Here is a 22,477-nt window from a genome sequence, read left to right as displayed (position 1 = left end):
GGTAAGGGAACATATGTTCCCTTGCCCAGGTGTAAACCCCTGCCTCCTGAATAAGTTCGTTTGGATCTGTATCAGCTACTTTGCTAGCACAAGTCCAACGGGAGCTGGGAAGGTGGACTGAGGCCAGGAAGGGGGATAGGCTATCAGTGGTGCTGCTGCTGCCGCCAATACGCCCCCCCCCCGTTTCTGGCCTTGATCTGCCCCCTCCTACCCCAACTCCCCATTCCACCAGTATTGCTGTATATTTTGAAAATGATATAACATCAGCCTCTTCATAATAAAACTTGTAAAAGGAACAAAAATTGTAATAAAGCCATCATTAAAACATTTCTAGACACAGCATGAAATTTAAAGGTTGAAAATACAACTTCATCAAAATTAACCTCTCCCAGGATGCATCGAATCCCAGTTGCTCTTTCACACACCAGTCCATTTCCATGCATTCACACATGGTTTCTTACCACAGACACAATACGTGAGCTATTACACACACACCCACTCACTCTTTCACACTTGCTCATACCTGGTCAGAAAATTATGTTACACCCCAGCTGGAAAAACAGATGGTGGCAGAGTTCTTCCTTCTCAAGACCAGCCTCCCCCCCCCCCCCCCGCACATTCACATAGGTTTACAACCTTTGTCTTTTAACAGCATTGAAAGAGAAATGGAGGTAGAAAGAAAGAAATGGAGAGAAAGAAATACCAAGGAATTATTTTCTAATAATCAAAGACCAAAATGCATTAATTCCAGGATAATAATATTATAACAAGGCATACTAACCAACCCTCTTCTTCCAGGGTTCTCTTTGTCAGCACATTACTTCATCTGCCTCTAAGGTGGCTAGTGCCTTCATTTTCCTATCTCCCTGGACCTTCTTTCTGTAGCTTTCCAGCCTACAAACACTTGAGCACACATACATTCTCTTGTCCTAGGCTCAATATGATGTTTTCTCATGTCAAACAGATCTTTCATTTCTTTAACAGAAGCTGTATCATGTTCCAAAATTCTTCTTGCCAATGAAATTACAGTCCCCAACTTACCTGTTGCTTTCAGTCTCATGCAACATCTTCTAGCCCTCTGAAAGCCTTTGGAGGGCCTTTAAACATTTGGCTTTCATTGAAAACTGGAAGTGATGTTTAACAACCCTCCAGAGCAGGGTTTCTCAAACTGTGGGTCGCGACCCACCAAGTGGGTCACAAGCTGGGTCCTGAGAAGGTCTGAGCCACCATCTTGGAATCTGGCAATTGAAGTGGGCGCTGTCATCTTGGAAAGGAGCCTGGCAAAACAGACTGCCATATCCACCTTTGAAGCTGTTACAGCCTTTCCCTGGTTGGAACAGCAGTAAGCCAGGTTGTGCCTGCTCCTGCAGCATCCAGTGGAGAGCATGTGCTTTTTGATATGGAGGTGGGCTGCATGCTTTGCTTTTGTTTGTGCCTGAAAAGACAGGCACTTTGTTTTCTTTGCTCTCTTCCCCCCCCTTAATTATTCAGGGCAGCCAAGCAGGACCTGCCCTGGTTGGTTTCCTAGGCAGTCCCATCCATTTCTGTTATCACTTGAGCAATCCTTGGGAGGGGGTGGCACTTCTCTTTTTGAATAGCTAATCTCCCCTCCTTAATTATTCAAGATGGACTTGCCCTTGCTCCTTTCACCCCTCTGCTTCCTTCCAAGGCAGGAAGGAATCCTACTTCTAGGCTGCAGGGACTCACCCTGTCTGCCTTTGTTATTACTTGCAGCAACACTTGTCATGTGGGGTGGGAGGGGTCTCTTTCAGTACCAGAGTCATTTCTCCAGAGCAGGGTTCCCTGCTTGTTGGAATAACAAAGGGAGGCCCCTGCCACCACAGGGCACAGCCATAACTTCCAATTGAGCCACTACAAATCCTATGCAGAGCTACTCAGAAGCCTACTCAGAAGTAAGCCCTACTCTGAGTTCAGTGGGACTTACTCCCATGTAAGGAGGATCACACAGATACAAAATACTGGTGAAGAAAGTGGTCATGTATGTGTCACTGTGGGTATGCATAGAGGTGGATTCTGCAAGTGATATATGATGGCAGGAGGATATTGTAATATCATATGATGCACATGGAGAACCTCCCAGCAGGTCCCTGCCCCAAGGAGCTTATAAATAATGGTCATAGCAGAGACAACAGAAGAAGGCAGGGGACTTCCTGAGTCTATAATCTTATGCACACTTGCTTTTGTATAAACCCGATTTATCTTTGTGAGACTTACAAGTGAATTTGCACACAACTGGGCTGCATAACACCCATGGCAAAACTCCAGCTTTTTTTTTTTTCCTGAGAGTTAAATTTAGGAATTTAACTATTAGTATAATTTGACCTCATCTTTCCTCCACGTCTTAGGTGAAGTGTAAATAGCCTACTGTAGTTTCAAATATTGCTTGACTGCTTTTTCATTTGGCTTCTGGAATAGGAACAATAGACTGATTCACTTCAAATAGGGCAGTCAGACTGCAGGTTGATCTTTTTCTTAAGCAAATTAATGGGGGGAGGAGAATATGGACTCACACAAGTTGGAGCTGCAGTGTGATGCTGAGTGGTCCATGTTGTGACACTACCCCTTTTTCTGCCCACCCCTTTGCCTCCTCTCTCTCTCTCTTTTTCTGGTTCTTTCAAAAAAAAAAAAAAAACCCCAATGACTGAACCCTGCCCTCCAGCCCTTCTCATTCCTCTGTCCCCATACCCTTAGACTGCAATCCTATGCACTTTCTTGGGAGTAAGCCCAACTTAACACAATGGGGCTTACTTTTGAGTAGACATGCATAGGAATGTCCTGTTAATACATGTGCATAGTATGCAATTCAACTCTAAGAGACTGATTGATGACATTGTTTAGAGATGTATGTGGAAAGATGCATCTGTTGCAAAGAATGGTCTCTGAAATGCAAGGCAGGCAACAATCCTTCCTTGGGCTCTCTTTGCAGCCTGCTGTTTGTTTGGTTTTTCTAGTTGTACTAAGCAAGACACAGTTTTCTGAGCCTGACTTTCAATTTGTGGCTTACACTGCTCTGAGAAGCCATTGGTAGTGGGGGGGGGAAGAATTGGACAAAGCTTCTGAACTGCAATATTTTATTTTATCATTTGCAATTTGAGTTCCTAGGTGAGAACAGTGATGTCACTTCCTGTTTGAAGATGTCACTTCTGCTCATGACATCACTTCCGGTGGGTCCCAGTCAGATTGTCATTCTCAGACGTGGGCCCCGGCCTAAAACATGTGAGAACCACTGCTCCAGAGGTCTCAAAAGACTTTTGGAGGGCTATAGGATGCCACGCAAGGCCTCCCTGGCCCTCAGAAAGTCTTTGGAGGGTGTGGCAGAGGGGGTCATGGGTGGTGGTGCCATCCCCACAGGCGTGGTGCCCTGGGCCTTTTGCTCCCTCTGATCACCCCCAGGAATCTTTCCAGGTTTTTTTAGAACTGTATAGGTAGGCTAACAATTTACAACAATTATAGAAAACATAGCATAAGTTAAAACCCAGCCCCAGCACAACTCATCAAGATATTCCCTTCATATGATTAGCATTTGTTTTAATAAACCTCTTGTATGTTTTTATTTCAGACAAGCAGTTTTAAAATTTTCACCAAGGCTTCAGAAATATGAATACAATGATGATGAACCTCCTTTGTGGTTTGGTTATGATAGTAGTTACACACCCCCTCCAAAGAAAAACAAAAAAGCTCGGAGTTCAGTAGATGCTACAGGAGAAAAAAATCTGAAACGCAGCAGGGTCTCCATAGTAGAATCCCTAGCAGAAAAAAGTTCTGAAAGCATTAGGCCCTCCGTATTAAGCACTATAAGCGCTCTAAGAGATATGAGTTTGGAAAACAGACCTTCCACATTAGATCTTCCTGCAGAAACTTAGAAATTCTTGCTGATAATTCTTGTTTCAAACTAGAATATTAAAAAAGCTTAAATATGGAGGTTAAAAGTCAAACTGGTACATTCACTTATAAAAAATATTGTTTGTAGTTTGATAGCTACGGGTCTTCCTGCCAAACATTGTTATTTTCTTTTCCTAATATAGTGAAAGTTATGCCTTTGATCAATTCTTCAAATGTCAGTTCAAAAGATCTATTTTGTCTACCAGCAGTGAATATTATTTGTGTGTATCTCATTACTCTGTATTTACTTGAAATATACATTTAAAAACATGAATTTAATATCAGTTTTGTGTAACCTTTATTATGAAGTTTTACCCTGGTATAAGTTTAGAATTGTCTAGGAATTGTCTAACCAAAAAAATAAAAGTACAGGTGTGTGACACTTTACGACCTACTGGCTTATGCTGGGATCACATAACCAATGACCATGTGTGGTCACATGGTCATCAGGGATACACACCCCAACCCTCTGATAGTGAGGGGAGCTCTGCTCCCCTCCAGAGGGTTGTCTAGTCGCCCCAGAGACAGCGCACATCCACTCACTGCCTCTGCAAGACTCAGACTGAGGGAAATTGTGTGTCGCGCGTGATTTCCGGTTTCCTCTGTGAAATCAGAAGTCGTGTAAGAGACGCATTTCCCTTAGTCTGAGTTCCGCAGGGGCAGCGAGTGAATGCGTGCTGCCTCTGGCAAGTTCAGACAACCCCTGCAGGGGGACTGGATTGTGTCAATCCCCACCTGATAACGGGGATCGCAGTCCCGATCGCTGTTGTTAAGCGGCGCATGATTGTATCAAACTAGCTTTATAATTTTTTCCAGTGTACTATTAATGTTATGTATGTGTTTTTTCTTCCTTTTTCTTCAGTCTATTGTATTTCTTTTTACTAATGAACCACGAAAAAGGACAGATCTAGTAGATGCACAACTGCTGTGTGTGCTCAAATAAAACCTGAAATTTATCAAATGGATTTGTGTGTGATAAGGGAGGGACAATCTGGTTCAACTTGCATTAGAAGAAAATACATGATTGAGGTAAATTTGGTAATTGAACATTAACTCTGTGATGGTCAGAGCATCTGTTTTCAACAAGGTGCACTAGTTAAAAAGCTAGAAATGAACACTATTTACATAGGCTATGGCTCCACAGACTTTTAATTTGCTCCAAGGAACAACCTGTTCAGAATAATTAAAATTATTTTTATAATTAGATAATTGGATTATCTTCCATGATTTCTGAGCCTGTAGTCATTTGAAGCTACAAAAAAGTCACAAATAGCAGTAATTTCACAAAAACAGAGTAAGACCAAACACATTCACTCCATACTTGATATCAACGTTATTGTCATCTTTCATTGTGTTTCTTTGAATCACATTGCTGATGTTTATTGCTCCATCATGCAGTCTTCAACTTCACAGACTGGAACCAGGTTTGACTTTTGAGATGAACTGTGCCATTTTGTGTTTCTGCTTTAATATAGATTTCTTTTTCTTCTTTCTGATTGAGATGGCCTGAAAAATAATAATGCATTCCGTTAACTGAAGGCTGCAATCCTTACTTAAATCCTATTCAACACAATGGAACATACTTTTGAGTAGACATGCACAGGATTGCGCTGTAAGTCACTTTCTCACCAAGACCAGGCAAGCGGCAAATGTAAAATCTTATAAATACACACTGGCATGTGCATCAGTACCACCTGTCATTTCTTTAATAAGAAAAAATAGCTATGGACAATGAGGAGGCAAAGTAACATGAGGTTGAGAATGCTTAACTGTTTTAATACCAGCCAGTTTTTTTCCACTCCAAATGGCTCTTCCTCCAAATTCCCAAATGAGGGCAAACACACATTTGGAACTGCACAGTGGGGTCACAGCCAAGGGTGGTCTGATATGGGATGAAAAAAAGCCAACAGCGAAAGGATTAAGCATCTCCTCCCTGGCAATTCCTCCCAAACATGCTTTTAATTAGCCATAATAATTAAAAAGATTGTTGGAGGACACACATGTCTCAATGAAAATGTCTCAGGACTGTCACTATACTATAGCCCATCAGCCAACTCCCTGGCAAGAAATCAAAACATGTCACAACTTAAAGCCAAAATTATTCAGTGCATTAAACTTGCATGATAAAGTGTACTTTTTATTATCCAGTGTGCTTGGGAATGCCACTTGCCCAAATATACTGGTTAACAAGCCTCACAGCCCCTTCATTTCCTTGACAAGGTTCCTTTGCAATGGCCCCTTGGGAACAAAGACATTCCCCTGCCCGCCCCACAAGAGCCTTGGAATGGCAGTGGAATGTCTCTGTTCCTAGAAGGCCTTTGTGAAGAAGAAAGGAGGGTGGAATGCCATTGCAGAGGGAACTCTGCCAGGTAAGGGAGGAAGCAGATGGGGCTGGGGACTTTGCTTAACTTATACTTGGCAAAGCAGCAAAGGTTGTTTAAAGATCTTAAAGCTTTCTAATCAAACACAATTAGTTGTGAACAGCTGCTAGAAACTCTCTAAGGAGACTTGTATCCAGCCAGCTGAGGAGGATCCTGAGGAGCATCAAGAAACAGATGGGTAAATGCACCCTGTTGAACAGCCATACCAGCTGCTGCACAGAAACCTGCTCCTGCATATGGGTCTCCTAATGCAGATCCTTGGGGTGCTTGGTTTTCAATTAAATGAACACATGCACATGTTGTGCACATTACAAGACAAAGAAACTGTTCAGGTCAAGGTCCTTAATTTTTCCAATTAACTTAGATACTTCTATTATATTCCCCACTACGCATTTGTTTTTACACTTAACTTTTTTGCCTGCCCTCAGGGATCCATTCAAATACCTTCTATTGCAATTCAGCGCCCACTTTCCATTTCTACAGAAGATTAGCATTCCCTGGGGGTTTATGTAGCTGTACTACAATTTTTAAAAACTTTTTCTTAAATGATACTAACATGTTGCTCAGTTTTTAATGACTATGCAATTTTTTGTTTTCCAAAACCACTCTAGCAATAAGGAATTAGTTAAAAAGAACACCACAAAAAATGTATCTGTTTCTTGAAATAAAAATGGATGGTCACACTATATGGACTAGAATCCAAAGTTTTTTGTTCTTTTAATTTTCAAAGACTTCTTTCAGCATCTGGATTTAGAGCAGAAGGGTGACACAAAGCAGAACTGTATCCAAGACCTTACCCCGGTAGGACTCCAACAAGGCTTTCTATAGCTAAGCTGGAGAAAACACTTCAATGCCTTTTTACAAACTAAAATGATTTATGGAGGAAGCACTTAATTTAGGCATCTTTTCCTCCCTCAGGAATTTTCTGTTGAAATTAGTCATATCCCTTGAGTGTCAACCGTTAGATAATGAACTGTTATTGGAAACAGTAAAGCTAGTATACCATTCAGAGGCAAAACCTCTGAAGCCATTTCTTTATTGAATGTAAAACTAGAGACAGTGCAAGAGAAATATTGCCACTGACTTTCAAACAACAGTAATCATCCCCCAACTCCATGGGTTTAAAGTCTACTCTGCTATTTTAGAAACAAAAAGTAACTCATGGCCCACAAAGCATTTATTTTAACTCTGGGTTGAAGCCAAGATTCACTGCCGCAATCTGGCACCAAGTCAAATAAGCTCCAAGAAATCTATAAAAATAAAACACCTGGGGATTGTGTTAAGCCTGAAACCATTTGCAAACCAAAATTCCTAACATTTAATTGATAATTTTCCTTTTTCAGTAGAACAAGATAGTTGCACATTCCTCACAGGGGTCAACAGTACCCAAGAGTGTCAAATTCAGAAGCAGTAAGAAACAGCCAACCACAGTGGGCAAACCAACTAGGGCTTTACAATACAATTTGCAATTGTCATTCTTGCAGTGCAGTCCTTTGCATCACTACTCAAAAGTGAGTCTCACTGATTTCAATGGGACTAACTTTCTAATTCACCTTTTCAAATTATCTGGGTGTATTTCTCAACAGCAGAAGCTGTGAAGAAGAAAAAACATTTTGCTGGCTGTGGAAAGAAAGTTCTAAAAGACATGGAAATAACAGGTGTGGTCTAAATAATTCGGTCATAAAAGACCAGAAACATTAAACAGCCTTTTGAGGGTCACCATTACTCCTAGCAAAGTATGTGCATTTCCCCCCCCCCCCCGCCCAGTTTTAACTGTTATTCAGATGAGGGTGGAATCTACTCCCAAAAGCTGCAAGAAGGCAGCTTTTCACTAGGTTTAGGAGGTAAGGCCCTAAGATGCTTTCCAAAACAAAGATCATTATAATCCAGTAATACCTGGAGTTGCAAAAGACTTGCATAAATGTTTGATAAGCCTTTTTCAACACTGAGAGACCCCTAGGTGTTGACTCATAAAATGACTCAGATCAGGTCATTTTATTCACACCTGAAAGTCTATTATTCCAACACAATGTTACATATTTAGGGCCTGCTTCTTGCCATTAAAACAAGAAAACACAGCAAATTAGAAGTGCACAGTTTTTCAAGAGAGGCCTTTGAAGAATCCTGTTTCAGCTGGACAAGTTTATTGCCCTACCCTTGAGTTATTAATTGCTACGTTACTATGAATTCCATGGTGGTGAAAGTGTTTTCAAAAAAACAAAAACCAAGAAAACAGGCATGGTTTCCAGGGTCAATTCCAGGAATTTAGTTAATGGGAGAAGAACACCATGGATTCTAATGAATCCATGACAACTCTGACAAAAGTTTAGGTTAATTCATGATTGCCTCTTATTTTTCAGACATTAATGACTGCACAACACTTTCTTATGCTGAGTTTGGAGTTCAGCGAAACAACACTTGGGGAAGAGGGAGGGCTGGCTGATCGGAAAGTGCAAATGGATCTCCCATTCCTAATAATGCCCTGGATGCTGTGGTGCATGTGCTGTATGCGAGAAAGGGGCAACAAGTCTCTCCTGAGCCCTATGGCAATCCTCTCCATGCATAGGCACTGCCCCTGTGCTAGGATGGATGATGGCCTAAGCATCTACAAAGATTAATTCTACTGAGCCTTATTCCAATCTCTCACAGGCAGATGCTGCACCTGTGCTAAGATGGAAGCGTGCCCAAGGATGTATGTGGTGGTACATAGGTGACCTATGAAAAGCATGATGCAGTTGTATATAATATGGTGTGTATGTAAATATTAATGAATGTGTAAGTGCCACAGACACTTGATGGCACTCAAAACAAAAGCTGGTCAATTTGCATTGGTTATCTATGCTATGCTTCTGTTTCACTTTGCTGTACATCTTTTTTCCATGGCATCAGATTTTATAGTAAGTCTGAAATGAACACCAGCACCAGCCATATTGTGAAATGCCTGAAAAAGGTACAGTTCATCATACAATTGGTTATATAAACTGCATGGAAATTTATAGGGCAGCATCAAAATGGTTGCTGATTGCTCCCTCTGTCTTTTTGGCTATTTCAAATGCAGCTACAAAGCAAGTCATTTACACAGCTTTTGTAACATTCTGGCTAACACTTCCACCATCAGAAACGTCCTAAGTTCATGGAAGGAGCATTCCACTCACAAAAGGAATCCTGGCACGAGCAGACCAACCTCTTCCTGACAGTGGAAGCACTAGACACTATCCCTTGTCTCCAAATGTTTACATTATTCTTTTGGGAGAAAGAATGCAGCATGTCTGCTTAGTTTCTTGTACCTCCTTCTGGGAAGCCTTCATGCTAAAGAATCAAAGAGGTCCTCTGCTGCCACCAGCTTATTTTTAGGTTCGCTCACTTCATTTTCCAAAACAAAGTTCTTGACGTATTGCTCTTTGCTGATATGAAGCCTCCAGAATACTTAGCTGTGAGCTGGCCTTGTGAAGAAGGGAAGACAGCCAAGTTGCTCCCTTGTAACTCTCTTAATGGAGACACTCTCTCTTAGTAAAGGAATTGGTATCCTGTTACTGGCAAATCTGGTGCTATGTAATGGGCCACATTTAAAAACACTGAAGATGAAGATCATGAGCCTGCAAATGAAACTGGGTACAAATACTAGAAGAGCATTTCTTAAAATGCTCACAAAACTACAAAGCTAATGCTAAGGGAGGAGGGCAGGGAGGAAGCGTGCCAGGGGGAGGTAGTGGAGTGGGAGGGAGGTGGGACCAGAGGAGCTCTGCTCCTCCGCGTCCAGAGCCTCCATGTTGGGCCATAGGCCTGACACAGAGGCTTTTGATTCTAGCCCAAGGGTTGCTGCAGAATCGAGTAGCCCCATAGCGGGGCTACTTGCCTTACCCAGGGGAGGGGAAATAAAGTTACCTTCACTCCAAGGAGCTGCCCTGTTGTGCACAAGATGCAACAGGCAGCTCAGGATTGGGATGTGAATCACATAACAATTATATAAGACCTGCACTGGCCATAGCAGCTTATTTTGTTACATTACAAAAAATAGTCTGCCCCTGCCTAATCAGGGTTTTGTAAGCACCAAACTGGTGAGGAGAGGTGATGCATGGGTGCCTCTTTTTCTCCTCTTCTTGGGGGGGGGGAATATACCTCCTTGCTGCACTCCATCTTTGCATGGAATTCAAGTTCAAAGGGAATGTGTTCCTTTAAACTTTAAAAGCTGTGTGACTATGGAGCAAGGGGAGAAGATATGTATTTAACATGTAACAGGATGTGTTCCCTTTAGACCAGTGTTTCTCAAACTTCAAGGGAGCTTTACTTCCTCAGTAAGTTCTTGCAGGGGAGGGGCTAGGGGAAGAGCAAGGGGGTGCTTTCTACTTACATTTAACTAGATAGGACTGCTGGGGTCTGCGGGAGGTGCGGGGAGCCCTGCACAGCGCTCCCCAAGGCTTGGAACATTCAGAAAAAGCAGAAGCACTGCTTCCCCACTCCCCCCGCCCCTTAAAGGGAGGGGGAAAGTGTTACATGAACTGGTGGGTCGCAACCCACCAGTTTGAGAACCACTGCTTTAGACTTTAAAACCCACACAAGGAAGAACATAGGGAGCAAAGGGGATGATAGAACACCTGCCTATATTTAGTGAACAGAGAGCAGATAAAGACCTTTGCTGTTTGCAGAGGACTAGAGGGAGGTAGCATCAAACTGCTAAAGAACACCTTGAATCCACCACTCACCAGTTGCACGTGGCTTCATGGATGGGTCAGCAAAGCACCAAACACATTTACAGCCTGCTCTTTGCGAATCACAATTACAACACTGTAATTTTGATCTTCTATGGTGTACAATACATTGAGTAATAATTTTATTTTGATTTCTCATATATTTATGTTTAAATTGGTTTTCATTTCCATTACATAAAATAGATGGAAGGGATTTTGTAGTTCCTCTTTCATTTTCCCAAATTCAATGGTGTCACATTACAACATTTTATTACTTTCCAAAATATACTCAGTGTTAAGATCCTTTTCATCCCAGAATTAGATGTCTTAAATCTGTTTAGTTTCTCATGACCCTGTGCATAAGCAAATTCTGTATTTGAAAGAGTCATGCTTGAAAATATTGAAAAAGATCATATACTGTTTTCTTTTTATTTTGTTAATGTTGTTTCTAAACCTTGTAAATAAATAGGAGTGCCTGAAATCTAGGACCTGTCTGTTTACATCTTCTATTCTCTGACAAATGGGATGTAGAGGCTAGATAACCTTTATTTCTAAAATTTATATTCACAGGCTTTCAAACCAGTGTAATCAAAATAATTTTTAAAAATTGGATTAAATCCAATGAGACAACAGAGAGCTAGCAACAGAGAGGAAAAAGACAAAAAAAACAAACCAGCTTTAATCTCTCCCCCAAAACTTCCTACTAGCCTACTAGATTTATAAAGATTGGAAGGAGCTGGCCTGGGGGGATTCCCTAGAACTGGCTCTGGGTCAAGCATTTCCTGTCTCTCTTATGACCTTCCCTAAGTTTAGCTAATTGTGTGCATGGGTTGTGACTTTATACAGTTGCACATGAGTTCAATTAAATGCAAACGTATTTAGAAATACAAGCACCAAATGCATAGTTTGCAAAAGCCATGTCTATAATACCTTGCTCTGAGCAGAATCTATGCCAATCCTGAGCTACATTAACAAAGAATTAGGCTGCAGACACAGATAGGATGGTGCAAGACACAAGTCAGCATTCTTGACTCAATGATAATTCTTATCATTTGCCAAGGAAAAAGTTGTGTGATTCTCATAGCTGTTAACAAAAGACAATAAGCTACACCAGTGTTTTGCTGCCACTGACAATACCAAAAGAAACATTTGATCCTAAACATGAAATTACATTGAAACACTTCCAAATAGTACGTCTAACACTATTTTATTGTGCTTGACTCCTTGGAAAATGAAGGGCTGCAGAAGGAAACCAACTCTCAATATTTTCTCTGTGTTCTTTCCATACAACAAAACACAGGGAATTTTGGATTGTGTATTATTTCTTGAGTGCTACGTCAGTGCGGAATAATCAAAAGCAGAGTAGATTAAATGAGGCAGATCTAAAACTAGAACTTAATCTATTCCTTCCCTTCTTCCCAACAAAGCAAGTTTTTACTCAAATCTCTTGTGATTACTCCCAAGAGATACATCATTTTAGCTGTTTTCCCAAAAACCAATTACTTGTGAAGTAACTTCTTGGTTTAGAAGCCTGAATAAAGTTTAGAGCCAAAATAAGGAGCCCTTTGTGCCATGGGAATTTTAAGTATGACTGCACGTACTCAACACTGACAACCCTCATGATGAACATCATAGAGAGCTAGGGCAGATTTAATGCTAGTGAGGGCCCAATCCTATCCAACCTTCCAGCAGCAATGCAGCCACAATGCAGTCGCAAGGTAAGGGAACAAATGTCTTACTTTGAGGAGGCCTCTGTGACTACCCCTTTACCGCAGGACACAGCACATGCCCTATTGGCATGGCTGCATCAGTGCTGGAAAGTCAGGCCCTATGTCTCATCAGGAAGTGCTCATGAAGTGCTGCAGAATCATCAACAAATTCTGCAAGATCACCACACCACTCAAGGGCTATTTCCTCTCTTAGATAACTCCATTTAACTCCAGGTTACATTCAGGGCACCCATGTAACCTGTGTTTGAGACTAACCAGGATTCTCAACCAGAAGTTTAAATCAGGAATTGAAACTTAAGGAAGAAAAAAAGTTTGTACTGAAGAAGAGCTACAAGTTTAATCAGTAGAAGGAAGCAATAAACCCAATTATTCAGAAATTAGATAAATTAGCAAAGACAATGTTTAATTAGACAAAATAATAGGGAAACCTCACCAGTAACAGTTACATGGCCCTCTCTGGAGACATCCTGGATTCCCTGTAGTTGGATCTCTGGACTCACCTCTACCTTGCGTCCAGATAACCACAAATGAGCTTTAAGAGTGGTGGGTACTTTGACTGTAATTGAACCTGTTATGCACAAGAATTAAAAGGATTCATGTTACAGATAAGGCAGGCAACATGCAAAAGGCACTCTGCTACACCAGCAAACCTTCCACCCACCCATGAAACTTGGGTTCAAGATGAATGTGAGCCAATGACTTTTGGCTCAAGCATCTCCAGATACTTTCCATGCTTCATGTTGACTGCATTCTTTACATTAAGAAGGATAAAGAGCTTGTGGCTGCCTGTTGTTCCAGGGATACAAAGTCTGCATGTTGACTAAAAAGGCCCTAGGATGCTGATCCTTCCGCTATCTTTCATTCTTATGGGAAAGGATTGCTCTCTCAAACAAGAAGCTCTGGATTTCACTCCAACATTAGGGTGGAGGGGGAGCCTCCTTCCATTATAGCTAGTAACAGTTGGTGAAATCCTAGCTGCTTCAGTGACTAATCCAAAGTTAACATAAAAAAATAAGACCAGAAGTTGTGGCCTGTGCTGGAGCAGCAAGATTGAATTGCTTTCCTTCAATGTGAGGTTCTCTACTTGGTTAACATGGGCTGCTGACTCCAGAATATTTGAAACAGCTGAAGAAATTCATTGACTGGTTTTTCTCTTTCTCTCATGTATTTTAGCATGCGGATCCTAGGTTAAAAAAAGTCATAAACAGCAATGTAAAATGGTTTCTCTTTTCTTACAATCTGCATGATTTCTTCAGTTGTTTTTCATCCCTCCATCTCATTTTGTATTTTTTATCTGTGTTACATTCATGCACAATGAACTGAGTATGCACTCCCTCTTAAGGAAGCCAGGTTCCTGGCTTCATTCCAGCGACTCCAGCTGCAGGGTAAGTGAAGATAGTCCAGTCAAAGGAAGTTTTGTAAAATCTCTGTCAATGAACTTAAGTTCTCTGCCCTTATGTGGCGCCTCAGTTGTCTGAAGCATTCAGCAGACAACATACCGTCCACCATTAGGAAGACAAATCCACTCTAACATTGCCCTTACAGCCATATAGAGTGCGGTACAGATACATGTGAACATGGACACATTTAATTGCCATATATGAGTTGATCTATGTAGCTCAGTATTGTCTCTAGACCGACTGGGAGGGTTTTCCAGATGTTCAAGTGGGGTCTTTCCCAGATGTACCTAGAGATACCTGGGGTTGAACCTGAGACCCACCTTCAGAATGCAAAGTAGGTGCTCTACCACTGAGCTACAAACAAGTCATTCAGTGGACCCAGAAGATGGAACCACTGTGCTCAGTAAGCACAATTCTCACTTATTAGCCTAAGATTTTGGTTTCATGAGAAGATTACAAGATTAGGTAAAAATTATCTGAGTGCAGAAATCCTGTACAATCTTACTATCCATTTCCACATGGAAATCTAAAAGTTGTGTTTCCATGGCAGGTTCTCATATTTACTAACCTTTCTGAGATTTCAGGTCTGCTTCCCCCACTTGACCAACAATATAAATATCCATTTCCCCTTGATATGTAGAAGCTTTTAGGAATCCTTCCGAAGAATCTGAAACACAAAAGAATGAAATATTTAGACCTGTGTGAATTATGACCTATTAATTGGTATATTTTTTCCCCAAATAGCAAACATTTCAAAAGCAGTCCATTAATATATGCTACTGTGTGAGTTGGCAACCTTCAGTCTCGAAAGACTATGGTATCGCGCTCTGAAAGGTAGTTCTGGAACAGCGTCTAGTGTGGCTGAAAAGGCCGATTCAGGAGTGACAATCCCTTCCACACTGGAAGCAAGTGCAGTCTGTCCCTGGCCTGTCTCCCTGGCTATGGGACTTCCTTCTTTGCCTCTTAGCCTCAGACTGTTGGCCAAGCAGTAGCATTCCCAGAGGAGGCTGAAGCACTAAATTTTTCAGGGTGCCTCAGTGGGCCCTGTAAGCTGCTCTTTCCCTTCACCGCTGCAGCCATCTCCTCCATATTGCTCTTGCTGCCCGGAATGGGCAGTGAGGGGGAGGGACAGCTTACAGGCGCCACGCAAAACATAGTGCTATGCCCCCCTTCTGGGAATACCACTGGGGGGGAAGCAGTCATAGAGTTTTTGTGATGGAAGAGGACAGTGAGGGACACAACATTCTGTCTTTACTTCAACTTTAATGGATACTTTGAAAGTCACTGAACATCCAGACACAGGGAACATCTGCATTTGTTCGGAGACAGTAGCACAGCTGAGTTCTCTAAATGCTCAGTGATAATCATGCATACTTTCTTCTTCAGATATTTCCTATTTTTTCCTCTAAGAAAACAGGAAGAAGGGGCAGCCAAAAGCAAAAGGATATATGGATGTTACTAAAAGGAGAATGTTCTTCAAAGGATGCAGGGATAACAGACATAAAAATATTATCCAGTTGCCTCTGTATGCTGTCTGGCTTCAAATAAATAAGCCTGTCTCTCCCTGTCACCACCAAAAGAGAAAACCGCACCTTCAAAGATGGTTCAGAAGTTCATCTGTACAAACTTGAGGGAGCAAAGAAGGTCTCTGAAACAATTCTAAACCCACACATTATCAAATGACAAGAAAAGCAAAATACCCATGAAGTTAAACACAGAGGAGCAACAGGAAATGCACTAGAAATCCTTGCAGACTACGACTGCACTACCAATAATTTTCCAAAGTGAATATCTTTGATTCAAAGGATTTACTAACAAATTATATGAAGAGTTATTTATTTAAGGGTTTTATATCCTACCTTTCTCCCAGGAAGCACAATCAAGGCGGATTACAGATTAAGAACAATAATAAAACATGTTAACAACAATTTAAAAACAATAAAAAACAAGACATACTCCAAAAGATCACATAAAACAGTTAAACATTATATTGAATACACCAGTTCATTATGTCAGCTATAGAACACCATCCTGAATAAAAAATGTCTTAAGGCCTCACCGAAAGGTCTCCAAGGAAGGTGCTATTTGTAATTCCATGGAGAGGGAATTCCACAATTGGGGTGCCACCACCAAGGAGGCCCTGTTTCTCACCACCATCCCCTTCACCCCCCATCAATGACAGCATGGTTAAAAGGACCCTCTGAGGACCTCAGAGGATGGGTCAGATTATATGGAAGGAAGCAGTCCATCAAATACCCTGGTCCTGAGCCATAAAAGGTGTTAAACATCAAAACATTTGTTTTGTGGTGTGATCTAGAGGTTAAGCTGCCACCTTGCCAGAAGAAGCTCAGCAATCAGCTTCATTCTAGCCTTGGATGGGCAACTGGAATGCTGCTGATGGAACTAACAGAGTTTTGTACAGGAATGTGAAGTGGAGAGTGTGGAGGAGTCCGCTGGCAAGTAATGGATAATATCTTGAGAGCCAGTCCGAGGCTTGATTTGTGGCTGCCTGAAGCTTGGAAGGCTAGAGCAGTGCAGCCAGGACGACAACTGAACTATGAAGGAAAACACCTGAAAAATGGAGGGTTCTATGGGCTTCTCTCATAGAATAACACTTGACCAGCCTATCTAAATCACTTTGAGTCTATGAAAAAGGCGTTATATAAACATTGTAATAAAGAAAAAACTAGCACCTTGAATTGTGCCCAGAAATGTACTGGCTGCCGAAGTATTGGCCTTAGTTGAAACTATGAACTCCTGCAACCACACGCGTGGCCACTTTCTGCACTAATTACCATTTCCAGATAGCCTACAAAGGAAGCCCCACATACAGTACATCGTAGTAATCTAGATGCATGGGTGTACCTAGTGGGGTCAAGGGGGGGCAAATGCCCTGGGGTGCTATGCTTGTAGAGGTGCTGCTGCCTTTCTCATCCCCCGTAGCCCCCCCCCCCCAGCCTCCAAAGGCCTTCTGAGGCCTCCAGAGGGCCTTTAAAGTGTACTTCCAGTTTCTGGTTGAAAACCAGAAGTGAAATTTTAAGGCCTTTTGAGGGTTGGTGAGGCCTCCCGGGCTTTTAAAGCACACTTTAAAGGGTCTCTTCCAGCACTTAGAAGGCCCCCAGTGGGGGGGGGGGCGGCATTCTGCAATCCTGGCGCCAAGTGGCACAGGAGCCAGGATTGCCACCGTTAGGTGTTACTAGGATATGGGTCATCATAGCCAAGTCTGAAAAATTCAGGTATAGTTGCAGCTATTGGATCAGCCAAAGCTTTTCAGCTAAAGGGATGAAGAGCAGGACTCGGACACAACGCTCCTAAAGTTTTCAGGGTTTGGGCGGTGGCAATAATAATCATGCTGAACTGATTTACAGTGTTCCTTACTAAGCTCTCTCAAGCTACAGCTGTCACAATCCGAAAACTGAGTAGGCGAAGCTATTATATCCTGTGTTTGGTTAAAACACATGCACACCACCACCAATTTGAAGGGAAAATGTTAGAAAGAGAAAGTGCAACTGCCAGCTCTTGTCAGCTAGGAAACTGACATCTTTTGGCTTTCAAAAATCGCAAACTACCAATGATAAAGACAGCCAAAAGCATACTTTCCTTCCTACTGTTCCAAAAGGGATTTTGCTCTATCTATGCGAGAAAAAGGAAGACTAGTACATAATCCAATTCACCGGCTGGAAAAAAAAAGTTAGCTTTTGTCAGGATCTATAGAAAACCTAGGCTGCTGAGTGACCACAAATTAATGATATCACAGAAGTTACTGGACAACACCTCATTATAAACAGGATTTGATAATTACTGAATAATCAGCAAACTACTATGTCCTCCCAGTCCTCAAACTGACAGGGCGTTTCCATTCAACAAATTCTTAGGAAACCAAGCTCTTTTGGGAGCCTTCCACTAGGCTGCCAGTGACCACGTTTCCAAAGCTGCAGCTTAAAATAAAAGTTTGGCAGTGCAGTCCTATGCACGTCTACTCAGAAGTAAGTTCTTCTTGAATCTAATGGTACTTACTCCCAGGTAAGTCTGCATAGGATTGCAATCTAAATCAGGGGTGTCCAAACTTTTTGGCAGGAGGCCACATCATCTCTCTGACACTGTGTTGAGGACAGGGGAAAAAAATAATTCATTTACATTTCAAATTTGAATAAATTTACATAAATGCATATATTAGAGATGGAACTTATATGAATGAATGAAGGTCTTGCAATAGCAAGACAGCATATTAAAGGCCTTACAAGGCTGGCCTTTCCTTCGCTGCCGCTGCCGCATCACAGATGTGAAATAGCAAGCAACAGAGGGAGCCCTCATCCTACAGCTCACACAAGATGTCAAACAGTTGGCCTTACACTGAGAGCAGTTGCATCGGGCCAGTGAGAGCTCCAGCAAATCTCTGGAGGGCCAGAGGTTCATTGGAGACTGGGGATTCCTAGTGGGCCAGATTGGGAGTCCCCAAGGGCTGCAAATGGCTCCTGGGTCAGGGTTTGGTCACCCTTGATCTAAATTAACAAAATTAGTATTTAGGATATACAGCTTCTCACAGGTGTTGCTACAGATCTCAGGAGGAAACAGAGGTGGTAAATAATCTGTGTTCCTTTTTCTTGCAAAAGGCCTGCCTCAGAGTCTCCTTGCAGGCACAGAAGCTCCAGTTGTACATGAAACGTGAAGGATTCCACACAGGACTGTATTTTAGAAGCTGGCAGCTGAGGAGAAATGCCCTCTCTTTCATGCCAACCCAATGCTTAAGAGGATGTTTGTAGTTGTTGTTTTTATATGGCTGCGGAGCGTCAACTGCTCCTTGTGCACCATGTTGGATCAGAGCTGTTGAATGTAAATAGCAACAGTAAGTTTGCAAGTGCTAAAAAAAAAAGGACACAGGCACAAACTAGCAAAGAATGAGTTAACCTTGAAATCAACAGGATTTCAGTTAGTCATGCCTCCCCCATTCCATTGCGTTCTGTGGAGCTCGTGGCTAACCTTGGATTCTGGAAAGTGTCCAATGTGCATAAAATGAGGTGAAGTTAAATTCTACAGTTCGTATGGAGCATCTTACTGATTAAAGGAAATGTACAAAGAGGAATAACTCTTAAACCAAAACAAACAGATGGCTGTGATAAATGATGTGATGCTCTTAAGAGATTTCAACCATCCTCGTTTTGACTAGCACTTTATCTTGGCAGGAACAGTTCTGATAGTTTTGTTTAAGCTTATGAAAGACAGATTTCTGGGGCTAAAGGCAAATGTTGATGAGCCTATTTTTGTTCAGTTTTATATTTACAACAGAGAGGAAAACAGCAAATAATATGCCGATCACTTACTTTGGGGCTATTTATACCACAACAGTTTTAAAATATCATGAATCACTGAATGGCCCCTTGGGATCCTCAGGTGGCTGTGATCAGGCACTTAGGGTCTCCTGGCTAAAAGGGCAAAGCCAATTCAAAAAGGAGAGTTAAACCAGCTAATTCAAAATAGACATGAGTTAATCGTAGCTGAAGGAGAGACAGCTGATGGAGATTCATGGAAAGAACTCTCCTCCCAACCATCTAATAAGACTATATTAAATAAGATTATGATAAGTTTCTGGTTTCCTTTTTGTACTGGTAAGACACAGCAGGTGTAACAAGGAACTGAATTAAGAGAAGCACAACCGTACCAAATTAGTTTAGCATGGCCAGAATATCTCAGCATGGTCTAGCAAAGCTGTGGCTCAGGAGAAGAAGTTTTTCATTGGCTTTTCAGTTTTTTTCTTAGTAACAGCTGTTCATCAGGTTTGGATGGGGGGAAAAATGCTGGCAGTTGAACCCTTTAGTGGTCAGAGCCAGCACTGGGACTTGATGAATCACACTGTGAAATTCTAAAGATATGACTTCCAGGTTGTAGGGATTGGAAAGCTGCCTCTGCTCTGAGAACACTTTCATAAAAGGCTGCAACTGCCAGGTCCATGTTTGCCATCAGACTTTCTCCTTAGATTTCACTCATAGTACATGCATGTGCACCATGGCCCAAACTACTTTTTTCATCCTTGAGAGAGGGGAGGAATCGCGCAGGAGTCCAGCAGCTCATGTAGGCCAACTGCACTGGGATTAAACAGAAAGTCCCAAGTATGAGTGAATACATGTGTATTCTTTTTCTTTAACCTCCAAATTACATTGGGATCTTGCCCTTCCTTCAAAGGAGTGCAGGAGCAAACCAAGCCTTCCCAAGACTAATGGCACATGGGAGAGGGATTTAGATTGGGATTGCAGCATTAAGTACCCCTTCCCACATGCTGTGATCTTAATTAGGTTTCCCACAGCTGCTAATGTGAGACAGACACCCTCATGATGTGTTTAGTGTTACAAGTTATTTGACCTGCCTACTGCTGTTTTAGTCTTCTAAAAATCCTATGAGTTAAGCTAGGTCAAAAGGTAGCAATCTGGCCAAGGTTATCCAGCAAGCTTGCCAAAGGAGAAGGAGCAGAGCAGTTTCTCACACCCAAGCCTCCAGTACACAAGCCTAGTCACTGCACCATGGTGGCTCTCATATACTTGGCCTCTGGGGCTCTGCATTGCAGAACATGATCCAGTGAGAAGATTAGTGGGTGTACATACTAGCACACAGTGCTGGTTTAAGTCAAAGGCACAGTAGTAGTTGGCAACCTTCAGTCTCAAAAGACTATGGTATTGCGCTCTAAATGGTGGTTCTGGAACAGCGTCTAGTGTGGCTGAAAAGGCCAATCCGGGAGTGACAATCCCTTCCACACCGGGAGCAAGTGCAGTCTCTCCCTGGTCTGTCTCCCTGGCTATGGGCCTTCCTTCTTTGCCTCAGTCTGTTGGCCAAGTGCCTCTTCCAACTGGGAAAGGCCATGCTGCACAGCCTGCCTCCAAGCGGGCCGCTCAGAGGCCAGGGCTTCCCACCTGTTGAGGTCCACTCCTAAGGCCTTCAGATCCCTCTTGCAGATGTCTGCAGAGGGTTCAATGCCTCTTGCAGATGTGCAAAGGCACAAAGCAGCACCAAATTCCACCCCCCCTTTTTTGTTTGTGTGAGCCCTCAACACCTCCTCTACCCACTGCATCTTCAAAACTGGCAGGGCAGGGAGGATTTTGGAAGTTCCATTCCATCATCCCAGCCTGGCAGGTGAAGATGTGGAAAAGAAGACAGCAGTTCTCTTCCACATTGCAAGAACAGGATTGCAGTAGCTACTCCTACCCCTTTCTCTTCTTGCATGCTCTCCTTGTAGAGCAGTGGTATTCAAGCCGGGGCATCATGACACCCCAGCCTGAGGGCCCTGGTCCCTTTCCCCTTAAGGGGCGGGGGCAGCCAGGAGGCAGGGAGGAGGCAGCAGCACGATCCTCAGGATCACATCACTCAGGGGGGCTGCAGGGGCTTGGGTACACTTGCCCAAGCCTCCTGTAGCCTCCCAGGGGTGCAGGGAGCCCTGCACGACCTTTGGCAGGGCTCCCCAGGTCAGGGAAAGTGAGAGTGGGGCGATCGCGCCTTGCCTCAGCTAAACTGGAAGCGGAGCACGATTGCTCCACTTTCCCTTCTGATGGGGCTGCAGAGACTGGGGTGCACCCTGCAGCAGCCGTCCCTGGGTGCAGGGAACGGTGCACAAGCGCCTGCAGGGCTCCCCAGGTCAGGGGAAGTGAGAGTGTAGAGATTGTCCTCCACTTCCGGTTTTGCGGAGGCAGAGTGCAATCTCTCCACTCTCACTTTCCCTGACCTGGGGAGCCCTGCAGGCGCTCGCGCCCGGCTCCCCACACCCAAGGACTGCAGGGTGCACCCCAGTCCCTATAGCCCCCTGAGCAACGCGATCCTGGAGATCGCATCGCTGCCTTCCCCCTGCCACCTCCCCCCCCATCCCTGCAGAGACTTACTGCGGGTTTCAAACTCCCTGAGAGTTTGAAAACCGAAGCTGTAGAGGTAGAAGATGAGCCAGTAGCTGGATGGAGCAGCTCCTCCCACCAGGCCATTGCTCCCACAGACCCTTCTCGAAGTAGTGTTTCAGCCCACTTTATGGGTGGGCCACCACTGCCAGCACTTTAATACCAGTTTTCCTTTTCAGCTATTCCCAGGATCATAGAACATTATAACTGAAATAAGTCTTGGAGGTTATCTAGTCCAACCCTGGGCCCTGCTAAGTGCAGGCAATAAGCCTCTTTGGAAGTAGGGAAAGAAAGACTGGGAGAGAGGTTCGCTGATGGTGGTAGGAGTTTCTGAAAGCAAAAGGAAAATCGTATACCCGTGCACATGCACCTCTGGATTGCATAATCTGCACATTTATAAAGTCATACGAGTCTCGATAAATTTAGGAAACTGATACAAGTGCAGAACAATTCCAACAACATCCATGAAGCACAGGCTGAAACTCTACATAAACATAGAACATT

The 22,477-nt window shown here is 43.0% G+C and overlaps 2 protein-coding genes across 2 annotated transcripts in view; one reads left to right on the top strand and one right to left on the bottom strand.

Moving 5' to 3' along the window:
• Positions 1-4,361, top strand: part of FBXL13 (F-box and leucine rich repeat protein 13) — an 88,570-nt gene extending 84,209 nt beyond the window's left edge. Inside the window, exon 21 of the mRNA XM_066633534.1 lies at positions 3,581-4,361. Coding sequence (XP_066489631.1) covers positions 3,581-3,884 — 304 coding nt within the window. The 3' untranslated portion in view covers positions 3,885-4,361. The remainder of the gene's footprint in view (positions 1-3,580) is intronic.
• Positions 4,362-4,811: 450 nt separating this feature from the next.
• FAM185A (family with sequence similarity 185 member A) overlaps positions 4,812-22,477 on the bottom strand; it is a 46,025-nt gene continuing 28,359 nt past the window's right edge. The window contains exons 6-8 of the mRNA XM_066633535.1: positions 14,671-14,769; positions 13,136-13,270; positions 4,812-5,409 (exon numbers count right to left, since the gene is read on the bottom strand). Of these exons, the coding sequence (XP_066489632.1) occupies positions 5,294-5,409; positions 13,136-13,270; positions 14,671-14,769 (350 nt within the window). The 3' untranslated portion in view covers positions 4,812-5,293. The remainder of the gene's footprint in view (positions 5,410-13,135; positions 13,271-14,670; positions 14,770-22,477) is intronic.

The sequence above is a fragment of the Tiliqua scincoides genome, chromosome 7, assembly GCF_035046505.1.
Source record: "Tiliqua scincoides isolate rTilSci1 chromosome 7, rTilSci1.hap2, whole genome shotgun sequence".
Lineage (NCBI taxonomy): Eukaryota > Metazoa > Chordata > Lepidosauria > Squamata > Scincidae > Tiliqua > Tiliqua scincoides.
Note: the sequence above shows the minus strand (reverse complement) of the source record. Positions and strands in the feature narration are given on the sequence as shown.